The following is a 21,712-nucleotide window of genomic DNA, read 5'->3' as shown; positions in this document are numbered from 1 at the left end:
TGTTATATGGTGATTACATTCTACCTAAATTTCTGTCTTTTTACACTAGGTTACAAGGAAGCTTCAAGAGGAAAATAAATCTTCTAATGGAATTTGGACAAATTCCGGTGTGATGGAGGGAACGCTACAGTATGAGTGCAGATCAATCCCTGCTATCTGTCATCACCCAAAAGGGGATGGGTTCCCTGTTAAGTCTGGTTCCTCTCGAGGTTTTTTCCTATTGCCATCTTACGGAGTTTTCCCCTCAGCATGTCGCTATCAGCTTGTTCATCAGGGACGATATGATAATCAAATATTACACATTTTTTTTCAGACATTTAATACACATTCTTTTAATTTTTCATTCTGTAAAGCTGCTTTTGGACAATGACCATACTGAATTTAATCACTGAAAGACACTTGAACGTTGGACTTAAACTGCAGCTTGTTCACAGGAATATACATTTCTGTAAAAGAGCACGTACACTGAGCATGCCCAGTGTGTTTGCAAACACAGATGCAGCAGCACACTGGGGGACGAATTTCTCTTTCTGATGTTTTTCTTATTTTTATAATAAAACCTACTATATAGTCTAATTATAGTCTGTTAAAAACACTCCCTGTTACTCGTACTTGATTTGGCAGAGAAGCTACCGCAGTAAAGCATTCTATATTCAAACTCATTATAGCTGTGTTGCACAAGTAGTTAGTTAGAGAATTAATAACAATCAACAGAGAAAAATAAAAGTCAATTATCATGGCAATTAGGCAGCAAGTGATATTCGATGGTAATATCTGGTTTGTTACTGCTGTTCATATGTCGTCTATTGTCTGGTGTGACAGTGTGGCACTGTATGCAGAGGGGTGGAGCCAAGTTCAAGGCCAGAAAAGAGAAACTTAGGCTATTTAATGCATAGTAACATTTCTGGTTCAGGCACCTTAATGTAAAAATGTGAAGGATTTAGGAACTATGTATAAAGAAACAGTACAGTATCATGTGTATATAATATAAATAAATACATATTTTTCTTGTATTTATATTTTCTTTTTTTTGGTAAATTAGTAATAAATTCATCCGTCCCAATTTTGTGTATTTTCCATCAGCATTTTTAAAAGCTTTCTAAATAAAACACATTTCAGAAGGTAAACAGTAAAAAGATGACGTGAATAACGTGAACTGTGCAGGTGGAGCAGCTTCATTAAGGCATGAGTTTCTGTGATCACGACAATGAGGAAAAGCAAGTTAAAAGAATAGATAAGAAAAGGCTGTATGAAGTTCATCGCATTCCAACCCAGGGCTCGTCACTCGTCATCTCACGAAACAAAACGGAAACTGCTTTCTCGTTCATTACTCAGCCAGTAAAGCACAGAAAACACCTATGTCCTTTATACAGCATGAACACAAACCCTGAACAGTGAGACAGCAGCAGTTACTGGGGAAAAAAAAAATCTGTTGAATAAAAACCTAACACATTAAATATCTTATCGCTGAATTTTTTGACTCTAGCACACCTGTGTGATTGATGCGTTTGATTTAATCACTGTACCACACTTAAAACCTAAATAGAATGGAGTTTATTAATCATCATAAGGCGCAACGCCATCTACTGGCTGAAAAGTCAAATGTTTCTATTTCTCATTTAGATCAATAAACCAAAAATGTATTAATTCTTTCACTCCATGATGAAACTGAATCGCTTCACATGACAGTGGCAAATTAAGTATTTAATCAAGAAAATGATGAAATATTTATTTATTTTGTTAAAATATGATGTAAAAAGAATGACCTAGAAAATTACAGACAGAAATACGATATAAAAAGACAATAAGTTACCTGGATCTCAGAGTTTAAAACATTTAAAAAGTTGTATTTGTCATCCGAGTTCATGGCTTTGTGTGCGTGTGTGTGTGTGTGTGTGTGTGTGTAGTGCATTTAAACCAAACAGTGGAGTCTGGAAAGAGAGCCAATACTTCTGGAATCCATGAATCTGGATATGTGTACAGAGTGTACAGAATGTACAGTGTGTGTGTGTGTGTGTGTGTGTGTGTGTTACAGAGAAAGGTTGGCGGTGGCATCGTTCTTCAGTTTGCCACTGCTCAGGCTGTGTATCATGGCGATCATGTGTGTGTGTTTGCTCAACTCCTCCTCCTTCTTCTGCAGTTTGGACTCAAGTTGAGATCTCTGTAGCTCCAGAGACGAGGCCTGTGGAGCAGAAATGCTCGAGATGATGCACAAATATTACACAAATCCTTTAAGCTTGGAACACACTACAAGTCTTTTCCTTAAAACAAACAGCAGCGCTTCCTCTTTAAAGCAGAACCCGACAGCACAATCAGCCTGGGTAATACCTTCCGGCGACTGAATCAAGCATCAGAATCAACTTGCCTGCTCGGGGTGGACAATCTGGTAGAGCCATTGGGAAATTCAAATTTTTTTCGCTAACTTGGTCCAAAGGCTAGTGAAGCAAGTCACCCTGAGACCTGACGCTAAGCAAAAATCCGACTTTATCTTAGAAAGTGACCACTAGCCTTATAGGACACTCCCCACCACATTCCACATCTAATGGACATCATCTAGCTGCACTCCTGCAATCGCATACAGAGACAATGGCATTATTCATTCAAGCATCAGGGCCAATCAATAGCACCGCCTTCTTAGTGTCCTGGACAGGCCCCCAAAATGCCAATGGTTTACGGATTGACAATATCTGGGGTACTACATTGGGTGAGGTATTCTTCAGTCCCAGAAGTAGAGTTTTGACTTTTATTTGGGGCTAGCATATACTATTTCCAATTTGTGCCCATCTTATTTTCCCTGGCAACCACCCTTCTGTCCAACCGGCTTCAATGGACAGAAGCAACAGAGCACATGTTTCCCGAAGCTGAAGGAAGCCCTTACCAGCTCCCCAGTGATACCGAACCCAGACATTGATCCGTCCATTAGCTACACACAGACACCTCGGAGACAGGCTGGGCGCTCTGCCGTCACTGGTGTGCAAGAGTGAGGAACATTCAGTTCCTGTCTATATGTTGGAGTCTCACACCAGCAGAGAAAAAAACTGTAAAAAGGGAAGTCCTTGCTGACATAGAAAATGCAACAGATCGAAACTCACATGTTATAAAAGGACATCGCACCAGCAGCTGGGTGAGTAAAAAAAATTAAAAATTAGCCTTTTCTTTTGGTGTCCGTTTGCATTCAGTTATCAAAACAACTAGAAGTCAGGGGTGGCTCAGTAGTTAAGGCATTGGACTATGTTTCGGAAGGTCCCAGGTTCAAATCCCACAACTACCAAGTTGTCCCTGTTGGGCCCTTGAGCAAGGCCCTCAACCCTCAACTGCTCAGGTGTAGAGATAAAAATTATTATTATTTTTTTTTTAATGTCGTTCAGGATAAGGGCATCTGCCAAACGCCCAAATGTAAAAAATGTAAAACGGTGAGGATTAAATTCAGTTTAATATTACGCTTTTAATATTTTTCATCTCTGTACCTGTATTGATATAAACCTGGTTATGTTTTAAAGCTGACCGGTTACTCTCTTCGCTCTTACCTTGATGCTGGCGTCCTTCCTGGCCTGCTCCGTCCTGGCGAGTTCCTTCCTCAGTGTGTTGATGTTCTCCTCCATCTCTCCAGCCTGCTCCTCCTGTCGCCCTACCTCAGCCTGCAAGTCTGAAACAAAGATCAAATACTTGGGGTCAGCTGCTTCTACATTGGAGCGTCATTTCTAGTAGAAAGAAAAGAAAAAACCTTTCTGGCCTTTACAGTTTAAATCTGAACACATGCACATACAGCTCGTGTCTCAGCGAACCACAGCGTCTCCTCACCTGCTATCGTGTCACGCTTCTCCTGCAGGTCTGCTTCCACTTCTGAGATCTTCTCCTCCTTCTGCTGCAGCTCTAATGACAACCTGGGAAAACAGCGTGAGGTCTGAATTAGTGATACGCGATATAACGAAAATATTATATCTCGATAGTTTATTATTGCTATTAAAAGTGAGAGTGTGAGAGGAATGTGTACAGTATTATGGATTTGTTCATTATGATCTAGACATTCTACTGACTGGACTGTGCAGCTAGTTCACATTTTTAAATCTTTTCGCATTTCTTTAAGAACCCTATCATTATCACTAAAGTGATTTAGATTTATTGTGACCCCGGACTGACCTTTCCTGCTGAAGTTTCAGCCCCTCGTTGCTCTTCTTCAGGGTTTCAGCCTGTTGTGTGAGGGAGATATGAGCAGCCTGAAGCTCCTTCAGCATCAATTCGCCTTTATTGTACCTACGGATATGAAAATTTTACATCATTATACAGGATTTAATTTATTTAAAGTGTTTTTTTGTAGCAGGATAAACAGGATGATAAGAGTTGCGTGGATTCTGCAGATAAATGCTTCTATCCCATTAAGCGCACTGGGACTTCAGACAGCAGGGTCCTAAATACCCCAAGAGATGATAGGAGCACGTCCTGACCTGTTCAGGAGCTGGTTGTAGGTGCTTTTTAGGTTCTGGTGTTCATCAGACACGGCCTGCAGACGGCTGTTGTGCTGGAGGAGCTGCTGACTGTCGCTCTTCAGCTTCTCCACCTCCATTACCTGATCGCTCAGCTCGGCCTGCAGCTCCTCCTTTCTCTTCTCTGTGTCCTTCAGCAGAGAGGCCAACTTTCGGGCCTTCAATACAAGGACAACATCAGAGAGAGAAAGTGTGAGAGAGAGTTAGAGAGAATGTGTGAAACTTATAAGATGATTAGATATCAGAGGAATCAGCCTGTGGTTTTGAGAATGGAAAAAATAGCGAGCGTAAACTGTGCACCAGACTAGTGCGATATAAACTGCAAACATTTGCATATCTGTCTGTCGGTCTGTCTGTCTGTCCTACCTCGGCCTCGGCCTGTGCTCTCTGACAGCGGTACTGAGCGATCAGACGATCAGCCTGAGACAAAGCAAAAGCTTTGGCCTCCAACAGGTCCTGCAGACGGCCTTCCTTAGACTGAACAGACACACACATTATGAGACCTTATGAGATAGCACATTAGTGCAAAATCATAAATCAGATAGACAGAGAAAAACAGAAAGAAAGAGAGGCCAAAATATGGTTTAAGTAAGGGCTGCATGATTTAAAAAAAAAAATCAGATTATTATTTTGCACATATTGTGTTCGTGATTTAAATTGCAATATTTAACTATGAAATGTATGATTTTGTATTTAAAAGAATTTATCAAAGATAAAAGAAAATAAAAACAGCACCAATGATCAAAAGGAAAATAAAAAATGTAATTACTGACTACATAAATTCCAGACCATGTGTATATGACCTGCATGCAAACTTCTGCAATTAAATAATTGCACAGGCCCATACCATACATAATTTTTTATGTGATTAATTTGTGCAGCACTAGTTTATGTGAAGTTGGATATAATTTTGCTGTTTTTCTTTTTAACACAGCTAAAATATTGTATAAAAAAAAAACTAAATATGATGTGTGTAACATTACAATATACCAGATAAACAGAGAAAACATTAACCTAGAACCAGAACTAATAAAAACGTAATGATTAAATGACAGATATCTGGTGGTTAAGGTTACGTACAGCCAGGGCGGAGAGTTTCTGTTCATAAACGTCGATGATCTCTGACATGTGCACATCTTTAATCTGCTCCTGTAACTTCAACAACAAACAACACAGAATGAGCCGAAAGGAAGAGAAAATTATTTTACCCACTCATATTCGTGTGTGTGTGTGTGTGTGTGTGTGAGAAAAGATCAGTAATCGGTCGAGCACAGCAAGTGGCTTATTAAACACTGCATTATTAAAACACTAAATTGGGCAACGGGGCAAAAAAAACATTACAGAGCGTTAAGGCCATTAAGGATTTTATCTCTCTACACTTCAATATCACTCTGATTAACAAACACAACATTAAAAGTACAAACACAGTACAAGGTGATGTTATTGACCTTAAGTCTTATCAGTGTGTCCAAGTCCAAGGACCTTGTGAATTTTTAAACTAGAGTTCACACACAGGACAGCAGTTTGGAAAACAGAGATCATGGGAATTGGACACACGGCATTATATCGGATTGGTTCAGTTTTTGAACTAATACTTCCAGGTCGGTTCAAATGCTACAACTCATGCACATTTTCGAAATAGAAATTGCATTGGATCAAACTATTCGATAAGCCAATACCTTTGAAAAAACACAAAATTTAAAAAATGACATTAATAATAAGAGTATATAATAAAAACATTATGGTGATACAAATTTAGTCCATAAAAAATTTTATTACAAAAAAAGCATGTAAGCAGTGTTTTCCACATATGCTGTGGCGGGCCACACAAATATATTGACAATACCCGAGTATTTTTTCCTCCCTTTCTTAAAAAATGTACCAGGGAGAATGAGGCCATCCGCAATCAATTAACTAGTCACTATTTGTGGTTAAACTTCATCATTTTACCTCGATTTTGCTGAAATAAAAAAATCATCATTCACTGTCCAGTTCTTAATGTTTGTACGTCATCTTACTCTTCACATGTCGGTGGAGGAAGCTGGGAGGGATTAGTGTGTTAAAAGCTTTTGCACATTCCTCTGGCTACCACCGCAAGTATTTTTTCACACCAGTGGGAAACGCTGTACAAAGCACACGCAAATAAATGAAAATGAATTAAAAGTAAATGATGCACACACCTGAACACCGCTCTGCAGTTTCTCGATCAGACTGTCGATACTCTGGCGAGACGGACTGTCCGGAGCAGCACTAGACACGGTGAAGCTCTTCGCTGGGGCGACCCCGTCCTCCTGAGCGCTCAGCTCACCCTCGCGTTGCCGGTACGCGTTATTCGCTGCGATGCTTTCACCCAAACTGAAATAGGGAAAAACAGTCATGCAATAATCATGCACACAGAGCAACACATCTAACAAGCCCATCTGCCTCAGCACTACAACTACAGTTTTGTGTCGAGTGTGTTTGTAAAACCCATCAAGCTCCATGATGAAACTGTCTTTCATGAAGATCTTCCCAGGAAAACAGGACGAAAACTGAGCTCTGCTGCAGAGGAGACGTTCATTTAGAGTCACCAGCCTCAGAAATCACCAGTTAACAACCAGCACCTCAGATTAGAGCCATTATGAAGCTTTACAGAGCAGAAGTAGCAGATAAACATCTCAATATCAACTGTTCAAAGGAGATTATTGTGTATTTTAGATGCCTTCATGAGATGTAGGAAAAAATAAAATGGCACCGTTTGGATAAGTTTTCAAATTCACAACATTTATTTTTTGTTTAGCGTTGCATTAAATTCTCTCCAAGATCTTGTACTAAAGATGGGAGAGGCACACCGCTGTGGTGCCCGGGTCATGTGTGAAAGTTAGATCTTATGCTCCCTGAAACACTCTTTCACGGTTTGAACCCAATGAATAACTTGTTGCAGTTGAACCATATTAATCAATTCATTAATTATTCAATAGAAGGCTCTTAATTATTTGCTTAGTTAAATTAAGGTGGTGCCTTTTTGTTTGGTAACTGTATATGTACAGTAAATACTGAGATAATCTAATATGGAATTAATTATAGGTAAAAGAATACAAGTATCAAACAAACATAGGATTACAAACGTATGGGAATTACTGCAGATCATGACTAAATTAGCTTTTTATTTACAAATTAAGCTGTATAAATATCCCTCTCTTTATTGCCTTTAAATATTTTTTATTCTAATGTTTATATAAACAGTTTTAATTTGGATTAATTGGCAGTTTAATTCTAATATTTTCTTACGTCGATCTGCTCATACACTCACATGACGGTGGGGAAGTCGGGCAGAGGAGCAGCTTCGAACAAGACGCGCAGGGCCGTGTGGACTCGCTCTCGGTGCTGAGACGTCAGGGCCTGGGACAGAGGCGTCACCAAGCGCTGGTCCTGCAGCAGGCACAGCGTTTGTTGTTCAATACACACTTTCTAAAAGCCACAAACACACACTTGAAACTTTAAACCTTTTACCTGCAGCATGCGGTAAAAGCAGGTCTCCATGTCGGCGACGTGCTGCTTCAGCTGGCTCATCAGCTCCAGAGTCTTCAGGACCGTTTCACCGCACGTGTGGCTACAGAGGGCAAAGGTCACGTCATAACCACACACTGAACAATTTGCAAACAGTACTAAGCATATCTCATTATTCTTGTTCTTTCTCTAATTCCTGTTCTTAGTTCTCATGGGCTCTTGAGTTCTTACTTATTACCAGACTAAATAAATAAATGTTTTACTGTTTACGTATTTTAAATTCTTCCTCATTCTGGCTGACGGATATTCGTCTCACCTGAGTCGAGAGTTTGAGTCCGAGCGGACGGAGCTGATGTAGTCCTGACTGTTAGACAGCAGCAGCTCCATCAGGGACACACACAGCTCCGAGCTCACGTGCTGCGCCACCAGAGACTTCAGGACGTCGTCTCCGCACAGGAGTGAGCGTGTCAAGGACATTTGTTTAGATGGTGCTTGTATCAATATATCAGGTTTATATCAATGCGCTCATCCTAATACATTGTTTCCGTAGTAACAACTCATTCACAAATACTCCATAATACACCACACAAACTGATACCATTAACTGTTTTCTGTGAGGAGACGTTTATTTAACATTTACGGATGGAGTCTCCAGTGTCAGAGGTAAAGCTGTAACAGAGGTGTAGGTATTGTGTAGGATATCTAGCAGGAGGTCAAGCGCTCGCCCAGCTCTCGCGCAGTGCCTCTGCAGCAGCTCGTCTCCAGCGCTGAAGTCTGGAGTCTGCAGTAAACTCTGCAGGGCCGGAAGAAGGAGCTCCAAAAACGAGCGAGCGGAACCGGACTGCGAGGAACCGATCACCTCCTGAGGATAAGAACACACCGCGTTTATAAACAGACTCTATTAGAGCGACACAAGAAGCCAGATTCGGATTCATCAACACACATGATCGCTATTAACATTTAAATACTGCATTCATGGGGTGTTGAAATGATCGGAAAAATTATTCATTTCCTTAATTAGAAAAATTTTGAGAACGCTTTGATAATACAAATCCAAAACATTGTTGCAGTAATGTTACAGTCCGTTTTATTTTCGAAGATTAAAAGTTTATTAGATTAGATAAAAAAAATTAAAAGCACAAATCATCAGGAAATGAGAGACCATCCGAGATGCACGTGAATGCAGCAACTAAGGTTACACTCGCAGGAGGTCTACCGCTATCTTGGCTTGCTAAATTAAACAACTTTCGTTAAAATGCCTAAATCTGAACAGTCGAAACGCAGTCATACCAACCATAGCAGAAAGGAGTCCACCGATTATAATGACGACAGCAGCCTTCCCGCAGGTTAGTCGTAGGCTAATGTAATGTTAATTACAAAATGCAAATCTTGCATTCATGATAACAAATGGTCAAACGATTTGTAAAATACTAATGTAACATGGATTCGGTTTATAATTATGATTTTCCAGCTAGTACCAGTAGTACTACAACAGTGACCCCATTTACCATTGCAAAGAAGACTTATTTAACTAAGGAGAAGGTGGAGGAACTCGACAGGGCTGTGACCAAATTTGTGATCTGCAAAAGACTTGATAAAATTCGAAGTGGTTTATTTATTGTAGTTGTTAGGTTGCTTATGTTTTGTTGTTTTTACTTATATAGTCATATATTCTTTAAACTTTTAATATATTGTTTAATTTCAAGCATTAAATTTTTTAGTTTAATAAAAATGTATTCTTGAGTCATCCACCATTATTTTGTGACTTTTTTCATTTTTTTTTTCTTTAAAGCGTTGACTGATACGATGACGATATCAATATTATGACACATCATGCTAAAATGAACACTTATGGAAATATTGCTATGTATAACAAAAAAAACACTAATGAATAAATGGAAAATAATTTTTAAAAAATAGATTTTTTTTTTCTTCCGATGATAAATATAAAAAATTTCTACATATTATTATAGTATTATTTTAACATAAAAGTTTTTGTGACATTGTATTACTATATTTAAAAAATTGAGTTTCACATCTTAATGCAACATTAACTGGTGATTTTGTAAAAAAAAAAGAAGAAAAAAAAGAAGTTTTTTAAAACATTATGTGTATTTATCACGTATATACACAATGCACAGAGGACTGGCACAGAAACCACTGCGTGTGTTGTGGCTGAGTTTTTTTCTGAACTTAAAACGTGTTCATACGACAGTAAACTTTTTGCACCCAAGTTTTTCGGACAACAAAAAAAATTATGTATGTGCATGAAGCAGCAAGGATCAAAGAGTGGCAGGGTTTTTGTATCCGTTCCTCTGTAAACCGCCACGTTAGATCTAAACTAATATAAGACTGAAGCACAGACTTACTTCTTTCAGAATTAATTATAGAGCTAAACCAAATGCTGGAGAATTAAAGCCATTTTCACTTCCATTTTCACAGACCTAACAGTAATTAAACAGCTGACTCCTGGCCTATTTGGGGACAAATTAAAGTTTCATGGGACTCTTTTGATGCACTCTAAAGATAATCTTAAAAATAAGGAACACATTGGTAAGCACAGAGCCACAGAAACCATGCATGCAAACCATAGAAGGAAACTGAAGTAGATGATCACAGAATTGTTTCCTTAGTGACTAAAAAAGACATTCACAACATCTAGCTATGTCAAAAACACTCTGAAAGGGGCAAGAGTGACGCCAATCAAGAGACGCCTACATGAGAGTGTTTAGTTTGAGATGCAGAACTCAGGAGCAAAAAAGACAGCCGAGACTGATCAGTTCTGATAAAGAATGCACAAAGTAACAGAATGACTGGAAGTAAAGAAAATGATGAAGGGAAGGAAAGGAAGGGGTCATGATCCAAAGCGTACCACATCATCAGCAGACATGGTGGGGGAAGTAGCACTTCACAGTATAGATGGATGACGATCCAAAGCAAAGCGTGAAAGCATTAGAAGACAAAGAACTGGAATGTCCTTAAAGGGTGGAGTCCGTCATCTGACCTCACACACTCAAACACACACTGATGTCATACTGACTAGCTCAGAAGAATTAAACATCACGCTGGTACAGGATGCCCTGCTAGATCTGATCAACTGCAAGTGTTTTTATTCTAAAATTAAAGTGTTAAGGAGAAATAAAAGTTTCGGCCACAAAGTGATAAACCACACAAACTCTCAGATCAGGGCTGATGACCGCTTAAGCGTGTTGCACAAAAACAAAAACTGGTTATTCTTGTCACTGCAGAGCTGTAAACGGCCTCTGAAATCAACATCAAGACGAAAACTGTGTCTCCAGAGCTTTATAAAAGAAATGTTTCATGGTCGAGCACATGCACATAAAACTAAGATGGTAAGCGTTGATTTAGAGCAGCGTTAGGCTCCGACAATGGACCCTGGAGAAGCGGGAAAACCTGCTGAATTAACCTTTACTCTTAAGGAAAATTTTAATTAGGATTAAGGCATTAATTTTGTTATTGATGCCTTTTAATCAATTTATTTATAATAATTTTTTCTTAAGATTTAATTTGCCCTATTGTGTCTATTTTCACATGAAGTGTGTATTATATGAAGAATAACATAATTCAAAATTAAGAAAGATGTTTAAGACTAAATTTTGCATGTCTTGTTTTGTGCATTATGGCATGGATAATTTTTATCATAAAGATTAGTTGGTTTTCTCATCACACTCACCTCAAACAACTCAGTGAAGAGCTCCAGCGCGAGCAGGCAGCACCGCTCCAGTTCCTGCAGGGGGGCTGTTGCCCATTGGAGCAGCGCCAGGCCTGGCTCCGCCCCCCTGACCTGGGCGGGGTTTCTGGTGGCGAGCTGTAGACGAGGGGCAGCGGGTTTTAACACAGACTGACAGATGAGCCTGCGTAGGGGTGGAACCGAGCACATAGACACGAGCAGCTCCAGAACCTGCACACAAACCAGACGTAAATGTTTATAACTGACTAAAGAGCCGGTATTGTTTTATTATCTTTGCTCAGGATGCATTACCTTTACCGCTGTGTCTGGGTCTTTCCTGTGAAGAAGGCCGACCACCTCACTCAGACACACAGGGAGGTGTTTATAGCTACACAAACCCACAGAAACAAAAAGAGGAGAAGATAGTGTTAAACTCGGTCAAACTAAAATAGGGCTGCTTTCACACTTTAGGCATTTCACCTGCAACAGTGTGAAGAACACACACACACACACTTGAGCTATATATATATATATATATATATATATATATATATATAGCTCTGGAAAAAAAAAGAGACCACTGCAATTTACTCCAAAAAACTTCTGCAGTTCACCAAAAATAAAACCAAACCATTCATCTCACCAGTACATGCACCTGTAAGAAAAAAAACATAAGAAACTGATTATGCTAAAGTGGTCTCTTATTTCTTTCCAAAGCTGTGCATGTGCACATAAAAATAAGGAATAGATAAACACACAAGTCAGGGTGCGTGAAAGAGAAATTAATGTTTAAAAAGAATCTTGATAAATCTTGATAAATCTATCCTTACAGTAGTAGAGTTGCAGTGTGGATGCGCCATCAGTCAACAGAGTGTTTTATTTTTTTTTATTTTTTTTTTTTTATTATTGCTTTTGTGTTTTATTTATTTATTGCTCAGCAATAAGCCTACTTGGTGAGGTAATCTGCAATCTTGGCGTTTTTGAGCAGATCCACCAGCAAGTCAACGGCGTAGTTCCTGGTCAGGGTGCCGTCTCCGTTCACAGTGATGTTAAAGATGAGCTGGAAAGTCTGATGAATGTTCTTTGCATTGAACAGCTAAAACCACAAGTGCACAGAAACAGAAAGTTATGGTCTAAGACCGCAGCGCAGCGAGCAGCAGGATCAGACAGATGGTGTCAGTGTGCACCTTTTGGCCCACTTCCTCGCTGAGGGTGAGGCTGGACAAGATCGAGAGAGCGAAGACAACCACGGTAAGACAGTTGTGCCCGAGGAAGTTGAGCAAAGCTCTGTAGAAGGCTTTAACATTACTCTGGATGGTATAAAACACACACACACACACAAACACACAGAGAGAGAGAGAGAAAGAGAGAGAATGGACGTTACATATCAACAGGTGTGTCATTTAAGCATGGAAATAAGGAGGCGGGGCAAGAATTGAGGGGGCGTGTCCTTACCTGAGACTTTATCTGGACCTGTACAGAGTGGTTGTGTCGGCACAGATTAGCCATCAGGCCCAAACACGGCTTGGTGACATCATCATTCTGAGACTGGCTGCAAGCACAGAAATAAAGCAAGTCGGCGTTCAGTATTTTACAGACGACTCCAAAAAGTATTGGCCCCTTTGACATCAAATTAATGAAGATTAATTTAAACATTCGGGGATGCTTTATAGTGTAAACATGTTTTCATCAGAAATGTGTCCCTTCCTTGCAAAATGCTGCTTTCATAACTATTGGCACCCCACTATAATTATCTGGTTAAGCCTCTTGCCTGCAGGAGAGAATAACTGAATTACTCCCTGTGACATCTAACAAATCTCGAGACACTTGTAAAGCATCTCATATACTCATCAATGTCGCTCTCTGATTATTCACAGATCATCTGCAGCGCTTACACTGCTCTTAGGAGGTAACAAACGCAGCATTGTGGTTTTGCTAAAGCAACACAAAAGAATGGTCGAACAGGAAGAGGTGACTGTGTGGCTGAGCCTCAGATATAAAGTTCACAGTACATTGTTTCCCCTCAAGCTTTTTATACACGCAAGAATGCAAATAATAGATATGCACAATATATATTATATAGTAAATGATAAAATGAATTGTACATGTTGAGCACGAGGAACGTGAGGAGGTCGTCTATGTGGGAGGCGCAGTGCAGGATCCTGACGTTGTAAGTGAGACGCTGCAAGACCTGAAGACACTAAAAAACAAAAAGCAAAAAAAAGAATGCTGCAATTTGTGATGTAAAGATGTGTGTGTGTTAAAATGTACAAAAACCTATGCAAGCTAAGTAAGCTGCAAAAAAAAAAAAAAAAAAAAAAAAATTAAGCAAAATATCAGGTCTGTTTTATCGCCACGATAAATATCCACTTTTTGGGTGTAAAACAGTAGTTGGTTACGTTTTTTTATCTTTAACATTTTAAAGGAACTTTAAAATGTGTCACAGATGAATACTGTGCATATAAACACATTTCTGTATCAAATCCAAGCCCTGCATCTGCACAAGAAAAGAAGGTGATTTTTACCTGCAGTACGATCGGCTCCTCAGGTGTAGCTCTGTTCCAGTGAATGACGCCCGCCAGAGTCCCGACAATGTTAAAACGGCTAAGAAGTGTCTCTTTACTCTCATCATCAGATGCTGGAGAACAAAATCAAACAAAGAAATGCATAGTACTAAGTCACCGAACTAAGTCTAATACTAATAAAGTTCCTTCTGATCCGCCAGCACTGCTCGACTGGTCTCAATGATCAAGGAGGGCCTGTGTCTAGACTGTTTCCTGTTTTAATGCTGAAATGGTAAAATAAACTACCTTTTCTTTCACTGTTTGTCTAAACATGACCCTTAAAGACCTACAATATCTGCTTATTAGGTATTTGGTTTAGTAACTGCCCCACTATCCAAAAACAAATCCTTCCCATCAGTGTTTGATGGTGCTTCTGGTCGATAACAGGGCGTTTTGACATTATGGTTTTGGGGTGATTTCTAAAAACACTTGACCGCAAGTCTGGTTCATTTTGACTCAGCGATCTACATGGAAGTAGATCGCTCTTTAGACACGACACCTTTGTCTCCTCCAGAATTAATCTAAGCGGGGTTAAACATGACCCACTGAGGCACACAAGAGCGTTGCTCTTAACATTAACTAGGAAATATCACTAATATTAGGTGTAGTGCAAGGGTTAACATCCTTGTTCTCTTCTTATTTAATAGTACTCACAAACCAAGTAGGTGCATACTGCCACCTGCTACTCATTCCTGAGTACAGTACAAATCAATCTTGATAAAAAAAATTTAAAAAAAAGAGAGAGATCTTTGCTCCTGACAGACCGTACCGAGCTGGGCAAGCAGAGACAGGACGCTCCCTGTGAAAGCAGGACTGGTGTTGGGATCTCCAGCTACTTCCAGCAGACCGTTCAGACACTCGCTGGGGAGAACCTGACCCGAGGACAAGATCCTGGAGCACTTCAAGGCAGACAAATCCTGCAGAAACACCACAGTACAGTCTGTCATTTAGACACCTCAGTACATGAAGTGCACTATGTAGGCCACAAAGGCAGCTCACATGCAATTAGAAGAGTGTAACATATGCAATTCATTTTGCTGTAGTGTTAATTTTGTCAACGAAAATAATGATGTAAAATATTGGCTGACAACCTTTTTTCCTGTGACTAAGACCTATCACGGATATCAGCATGCAATATTGTTGCCAAAAAAAATACGAGACTTTAACTCTTCATCATCAAAGCAGTATTACTTAGGCCAAAAAGAAGAGCGGATATTTGGGCCAATTTTCTCCATATTAAACCAAAGAAAAAAGGCGATGTGTCGTAATAACGGAGGGGTAACAGTGGGGGGAAACATGATCGCTGGGATAAATACCACAAACCTGAAGAGACGCATTTAGGCATACCATAATAATCACCTAGTTTTACAGCCTCTTTGTGATCATTTTGTTAACATACTTTTGTTGTAACACATTAAGCTATTAGGTTAGCAAATAATTGTGACCCGTAAGAGCTATCCTTACTTCAAGGCAGACAAATCCTGCAGTCCAAGTGTGTAAATTGATGTGTGTGTATATAAAAGTATACTGTTCCTATTGTTTTATAGTTTGGACATGTGCAGAGGAGGGAGGTGAGCGTTCGAGATGGAGCTGGCAGGCAGGAGGAGAAGAGAAAGGCCCAAGAGGAGGTTTATGGATGCGATGAGGGAGGACATGCAGGAGGTTGCAGTGACAGGGGGAAATGTGTTAGACAGAGTTAGATGAAGACAGATGGTCGGCTGTGGCGACCCCTAACGGGAGCAGCCGGAAAACGGCAATGATGATGATATACATGACCATATATGAGCTCAATTTAAGGTTTAAGTGTATGTATATAGGAGCATATATTAGAGTGTTTAAGGTAATGTGACCTGTCACTCACTTCGATGTGTTTCTGCAGCAGAGATGTGTTGAGTGTGCCCCTGTTGTTGTTGTAATGTCGAATAGCGAGAAGCAGAGACTTCAGACACGTCGTTACGTCCATTCTGAAAACAAAATAACGTTTACATTTAATAGAAATCCTAATCCTTATCGGCTAAACTTATAAGTCACAAACGCTGATCTAATTAGCTTGCCTGTTAGCTAGCAATGTTTACTAGCCTACTTTAGCTTATTTTTTGATGTACGTGAACGTTATAAAGGATTCCACCTCCTCATAGACTCATAATATCCTTATTATTCTTATTGTTATAGTGTTCATCAGATTCACTTCATACAATTATTTAACTTGAAGTGTTTTGGGTTTTTTTTTATATATAATAAACAACCTGAAGTCTATGTTCTCTGAGCTCGCGCTGGAAAACTGACTTCCTCCCGCTTTCACCTTCGAAATGTTTCTGGAACGTTCCATTCTCCACTCAGGGGGGACCACAGAAGACAGAGCAACTAAAACGCCTTAGAACATTTTTTATAACAAGTACCCAGCCTATCAATACACTTAACATACATCTATAATATGTATCCGGTCACATAATGGCTGTTTAATTAAATTAATCTTTAATGAAAGATATTTCTTTAAAAATTGATCCACCCTAAGATGGCTTTAGAAGCACGTAACGACGCAATGACGTAACGCATAGGTTAGCCACGCCCCTTCTGCTACTGCGTCCACGCTGTGAAGTTTCCAGTGTGGAAGAACAAGTGTATAAAAATACAGCTGTTTCATGAATAATATAAATGTTATTAATATTGATATAAGAATTTAAAGACAATATAATATACACATTTTAGAAACGTTTAAGTGTGTGTTTCTTTGCTTGTTTGGTTTAAATTTTTATCTTTATGTATGCATGTATATACAGTACAGTATTTGTGCACCCATTTATATATTTGTTTATTTATTTATGTATTTAATAATTCCAATTAAATTATTTAATGCATTTTAAACAGGGTTTAATGTGTTGTATGTTGGGAGTTTATAATAATAATAATAATAATAATTATTATTATTATTATTATTATTATTATTATTATTCATTAAAAAAGGCCCCTAAGGCCCTGAATAAAGATGAAATTTAATTTAATTATTTAAAAATAATTTATCAATGTTTTAATGTAATCAGTGACATTATCATTTCAGCTTGAAGCCCACGTACATGTCTGTCTGTCTTTCTGTACACAAAGAAATCCCATTCTGTAAGGTTGAGTATCTTACGCCTTGTTTACACTAAGTTGTCCTTCTTTGGTGCTCAGACAAATACACTCCCTGTTCGGTAATCGCAGAGTGAATCACAGATGAGAAATGGAAAAAGTAGATCAAAGGATAAAGATGAAGTTTTGTCTTAAAACCACTCCAGCGTGTTAAAATTCACTTATACCACTTCAGCGCTGTTATTTCAGCCAAAGTGAAAATATGAACTAATCCCAGTCAAAATATTCACTTTATCTTTTCTAATTTATATCTATTGGTGCAGGTGTTTGTTTACATTGAGACAGTAGCGCATTAGTAGATTATTTTAAAGTAGATTATTAAATCCCACACATAACTGTTCATAACATCACTTTTACTCCACATTTAGATTCACTGATGGTGCAGATTAAACTGCAGGCAAATAACTGAGGACTGGCAAAATTCCATAAAATTCTGTATAGGCAGTTCTGCATGATGCTGTGAAATAATCTGGCTGGACAGAGAGACAGACAGACAGATATACAGACAGGTTTCTGATCCGCCAATATATGAAACATAAAAATACAATTGAGGGAGCGAGTTATGACCAATATACAGACAAAAACTTTCATTTGTATAGATAATACAGTATATACAGTGCATCCGGAAAGTATTCACAGCGCTTCACCTTTCCCACATTTCGTTACCCCACAGCCTTATTCCAAAATGGGTTAAATGTATTTTTTCCCTCAGAATTCTTCACACAACACCCTATAATGACAACATAAAAAAAAAGTTTACTTGAGGTTTTTGCAAATTTATATATATATAAAAAAAAAAAAAAGAGAAATCACATGTACATAAGTATTCACAGCGTTTGATTAATACTTTGTCGATGCACCTTTGGCAGCGATTACAGCCTCAAGTCTTTTTGAATATGATGACACAAGCTTGGTGCACCCTATCCTTGGCCGGTTTCGCCCATTCCTTTTTGCAGCACCTCTCAAGCTCCATCAGGTTGGATGAAAAGCGTCGGTGCACAGCCATTTTAAGATCTCTCCAGAGATGGGATCGGATTCTAGTCTGGGCTCTGGCTGGGCCACTCAAGGACATTCACAGAGTCGTCTTGAAGTCACTCCTTTGATATCCTGGCGTGTGCTTAGGGTCGTTGTCCTGCTGAAAGATGAACCGTCGCCCCAGTCTGTGGTCAAGAGCGCTCAGAAGCAGGTTTTTATCCAGGATGCTTCCATACATCGCTGCAGTCATCTTTCCCTTTATCCTGACTAGTCTCCCAGTTCCTGCCGCTGAAAAACACCCCCACAGAATGATGCTGCCACCACCATGGCTCACTGTAGGGATAGTATTAGCCTGGTTATGAGCGGTGCCTGGTTTCCTCCAAATGTGACGCCTGGCATTCACACCAAAGAGTTCAATCTTTGTCTCATCAGGCCACGGAATTTTGTTTCTCATGGTCTGAGAGTCTTTCGTCTGTCCACTCTACCATATAGGCCTGATTGGTGGATTGCTGCAGAGATGGTTGTCCTTCTGGAAGGTTCTCCCCTCTCTACAGAGGACCTCTGGAGCTCTGACAGCGTGAGCATCGGGTTCTTGGTCACCTGCCTGACTAAGAACCTTCTCCCCCCATCGCTCAGTTTAGATGGCCGGCCAGCTCTAGGAAGAGTCCTGGTGGTTTCGAACTTCTTTCACTTACGAATGATGGAGGCCACTGTGCTCATTGGAACCTTCAAACAGCAGAATTTTTTCTTTAACCTTCCCCAGATCTGTGCTTTGAGACAATCCGGTCTACAGACAACTCCTTTGACTTCATGCTTGGTTTGTGCTCTGACATGAACTGTCAACTGTGGGACCTTATATAAACAGGTGTGGACTCCAATTAAGCTGCAGAAACATCTCAGTGATGATCAGGGGAAACAGGATGCGCCTGAGCTCAATTTTGAGCTTCATGACACAGGCTGTGAATACTTATCTACATGTGATTTCTTAATTTGTTTATTTTTAATACATTTTCAAATTTAAAAAATCTCAAGTAAACTTTTTTCATGTTTTCATTATGGAGTGTTGTGTGTAGAATTCTGAGGGAAAAAATGAATTGAATCCAATTTAAAATAAGGCTTTGAGGTAAAAAGTGATGCACTATGAATACTTTCCGGATGCACTGTTTATCATTTTATTCTATTCTTAAACCAACATCATTGACGGTGGGTTGACGTCACTGCTGTAAGGTGGTTCCTCCGACTCGTTCCTGACGACCCTATTTCCTCTTAACCTACATACTGTATGCCCACATACACACACACACACACACACACACACACACACACACAAATCATCATTACTCTATGGGCAATTTGAAAATGCCAATCAGACTATAGCACGTGTTTGGAGTGCAAAAGGAAACCAGCCTACACTGCAGAAACCCACGAAGCACACAAGGAAAGTTCAAACTCTCAGTCCGGAGGCGGGATTCAAACCATCCGTGGAGGTGTGAGGCGAGAGTGATAACCGCTACATAACCACCTAGTAACTTTTCTTCATCAAAACATTGTGACAATGCTACTTTGTCAACATTGTGGACGATGGAAAACCACTGAAATTAAATTCTCTTTTCAAAAGCTAGAAATGATTTCATGAATTGAGATTGCATCAAAGTTGAGATAAAGTTGAATGAATAATTCAAACACATTGTTGCAAAAATAATTATACATTTTTCTTTTTATCTCCTAACTGAATCACCTGCTTGAAAGTACTCATACTAGTACGATATTACTTTCAGCATTTGATGCCCCCGCTGTCTGGGGTTCGAGTCTGGGTCACAGCCGCTGGTCTACCATGGAAGCGGGTGTTGAGGAGGCAGCAATTAATCAAACCATTTAATCAGGAAACAACTGCAAATGGGCAGGAACAGGATATTACAGTATGGTCGCTACATCGCTCAACATCTGAGATCTGTTCTGAGAAACTAAACCTCATGCAGTTTGAATGCAAACACCATGTTACAGTAGAGTACAGTAAAGTAGTGTAGATATTGAACCGAGCAAAGCGGTATCAGATACTGCGGTGTTACAGCCACTGATTTTTCTCCTTTTCCTGGTTTCACTTCCAAATCACAGTTTCTTCATGACTAGTACTGATTTCGCTGTGAGCCGTGATAAGAAGATAAATTAAAAAGATAACAACAGCCTCGAGATGTACAAGCACTTTGTGTCTAAGAGACATGAGATACTCGCACTGTGTGCAGAAAGCTGGTGATATTGTCGCGTTCTTCCGTCAGGATTTCTGAACTCGGTTAAAGATTTCAGAGACCCTGACTTTACTATACATCATGTGCATATAAATTCTATAAGTAAATGTAAATATTTTCTTGTATTTGCAAAATTGTTTTGTCATCCTTCCATTAACTGTAACTCTCAGAAGTTAGATGGACGATGTTTCAACATAAATACAACACTATGACAACATTAAGCAACTTTAGGGTTCCTCCTGGGTGTGGTGTCATAATACACTGCCTGGCCGAAAAATAAAATAATTATGCTTTCAGAACAACTCTGTCACACTGAGTCCTGGAATATGGTGCGTGCCACCAGGGAAGAAGAAACCCTCCATAGATGTGATGACCTGGTGATTCAGTACATTCAGGTGGTCAGCTGACTTCATTTTATTGCCCCATAACGTTACTGAGTCTAGACCTGAGTAACTGATCAACCCCAGATCATAACACTGTCTCCAGAGGCTTGTACAGTGGACACTATGCATGATGGGAGCATCGCTTCATGTCCTTCCCTTCTCACCCTGACACGCCCATCACTCTGGAATAGGCTCAGTCTGGGCTCATCAGGTCACATGAACTTTTTTCATCGCTCGAAAGTGCAGTCTTTATTCTCTCTAGCAAACTGATGAGTCTCACTAACAAGTGGTTTTCTCATGGACACACAGCTGTTTAGTCCCAATTCTGTGAGTTCTCATCACTATGTGTGTATATATGGAAATGCTCGTACTTTCACTGTTGAACACAGCTCTAATTTTTTCTGTCTGTTTTTTTGTGATTGTTATGCATAATTTATTTGCAACCTCATTTCAGCTCAAACTCTTCTCCGGGCTTTGATAATGTGTTGAAGGTTCTTAACCCAGTTCTGGTCATTTTAAATCTCCTTAGTTGTTTTTTTTTTTTTTTTTTTTGCTTGATGCAGCCTAATAAATAAATCCTTTTGAAATTATTTTTATTTTTAATTGTCTTGGCCAAGCAATGTGCATGTTTGTATGTATATATATACTTATCTTGTATATTTATTTATTTTACTATTATTATTACAAATTAATATTATTGTTAATGAAATGTCAAACTTTATTTAATTATTATTATTTATTATTATTATTA

General features: G+C 39.3%; 1 protein-coding gene across 2 annotated transcripts; it reads right to left on the bottom strand.

Annotated features, from left to right (window-relative positions):
• Window positions 1–112: 112 nt before the first annotated feature.
• cip2a (cellular inhibitor of PP2A) lies at window positions 113–16,631 on the bottom strand. 2 transcript variants are annotated; one of them, XM_053488354.1, is made up of 22 exons: window positions 16,475–16,631; window positions 16,090–16,192; window positions 14,998–15,145; window positions 14,190–14,302; window positions 13,770–13,864; window positions 13,120–13,216; window positions 12,852–12,974; window positions 12,615–12,760; window positions 11,977–12,052; window positions 11,668–11,895; window positions 8,676–8,835; window positions 8,290–8,431; window positions 7,977–8,076; window positions 7,777–7,895; window positions 6,665–6,839; window positions 5,565–5,633; window positions 4,851–4,961; window positions 4,446–4,642; window positions 4,141–4,254; window positions 3,802–3,884; window positions 3,528–3,646; window positions 113–2,182 (listed from the first exon to the last, which is right to left on the bottom strand). In XM_053488354.1, exons 1-22 carry the CDS (start codon window positions 16,555–16,557, stop codon window positions 2,030–2,032), a joined length of 2,754 nt encoding a protein of 917 aa, XP_053344329.1. In that variant the 5' UTR covers window positions 16,558–16,631; the 3' UTR covers window positions 113–2,029. The 2 variants fall into 2 exon arrangements, with proteins under 2 accessions (XP_053344329.1, XP_053344328.1); XM_053488353.1 differs by having other exon boundaries at window positions 5,565–5,639; window positions 16,475–16,630.
• Between the last annotated feature and the right edge of the window lie 5,081 nt (window positions 16,632–21,712).

The sequence above is a fragment of the Clarias gariepinus genome, chromosome 26 (genome assembly GCF_024256425.1).
Source record: "Clarias gariepinus isolate MV-2021 ecotype Netherlands chromosome 26, CGAR_prim_01v2, whole genome shotgun sequence".
NCBI classification, from domain to species: Eukaryota; Metazoa; Chordata; class Actinopteri; order Siluriformes; family Clariidae; genus Clarias; species Clarias gariepinus.
This window is presented reverse-complemented; position numbering and strand designations above follow the sequence as displayed.

Bases quoted from the DNA above. Each gene is read 5' to 3' on its own strand.
- cip2a (XM_053488353.1), bottom strand. From the start codon at position 16,557: ATGGAACGTTCCAGAAACATTTCGAAGGTGAAAGCGGGAGGAAGTCAG. The intron at 13,217-13,769 runs GTACAATTCATT...CTGTGCTTGCAG, and splicing joins ACGTTCCTCGTGCTCAACAT to CCAGTCTCAGAATGATGATG. The intron at 11,896-11,976 runs GTAATGCATCCT...GTTTGTGTGCAG, and splicing joins ACCCAGACACAGCGGTAAAG to GTTCTGGAGCTGCTCGTGTC.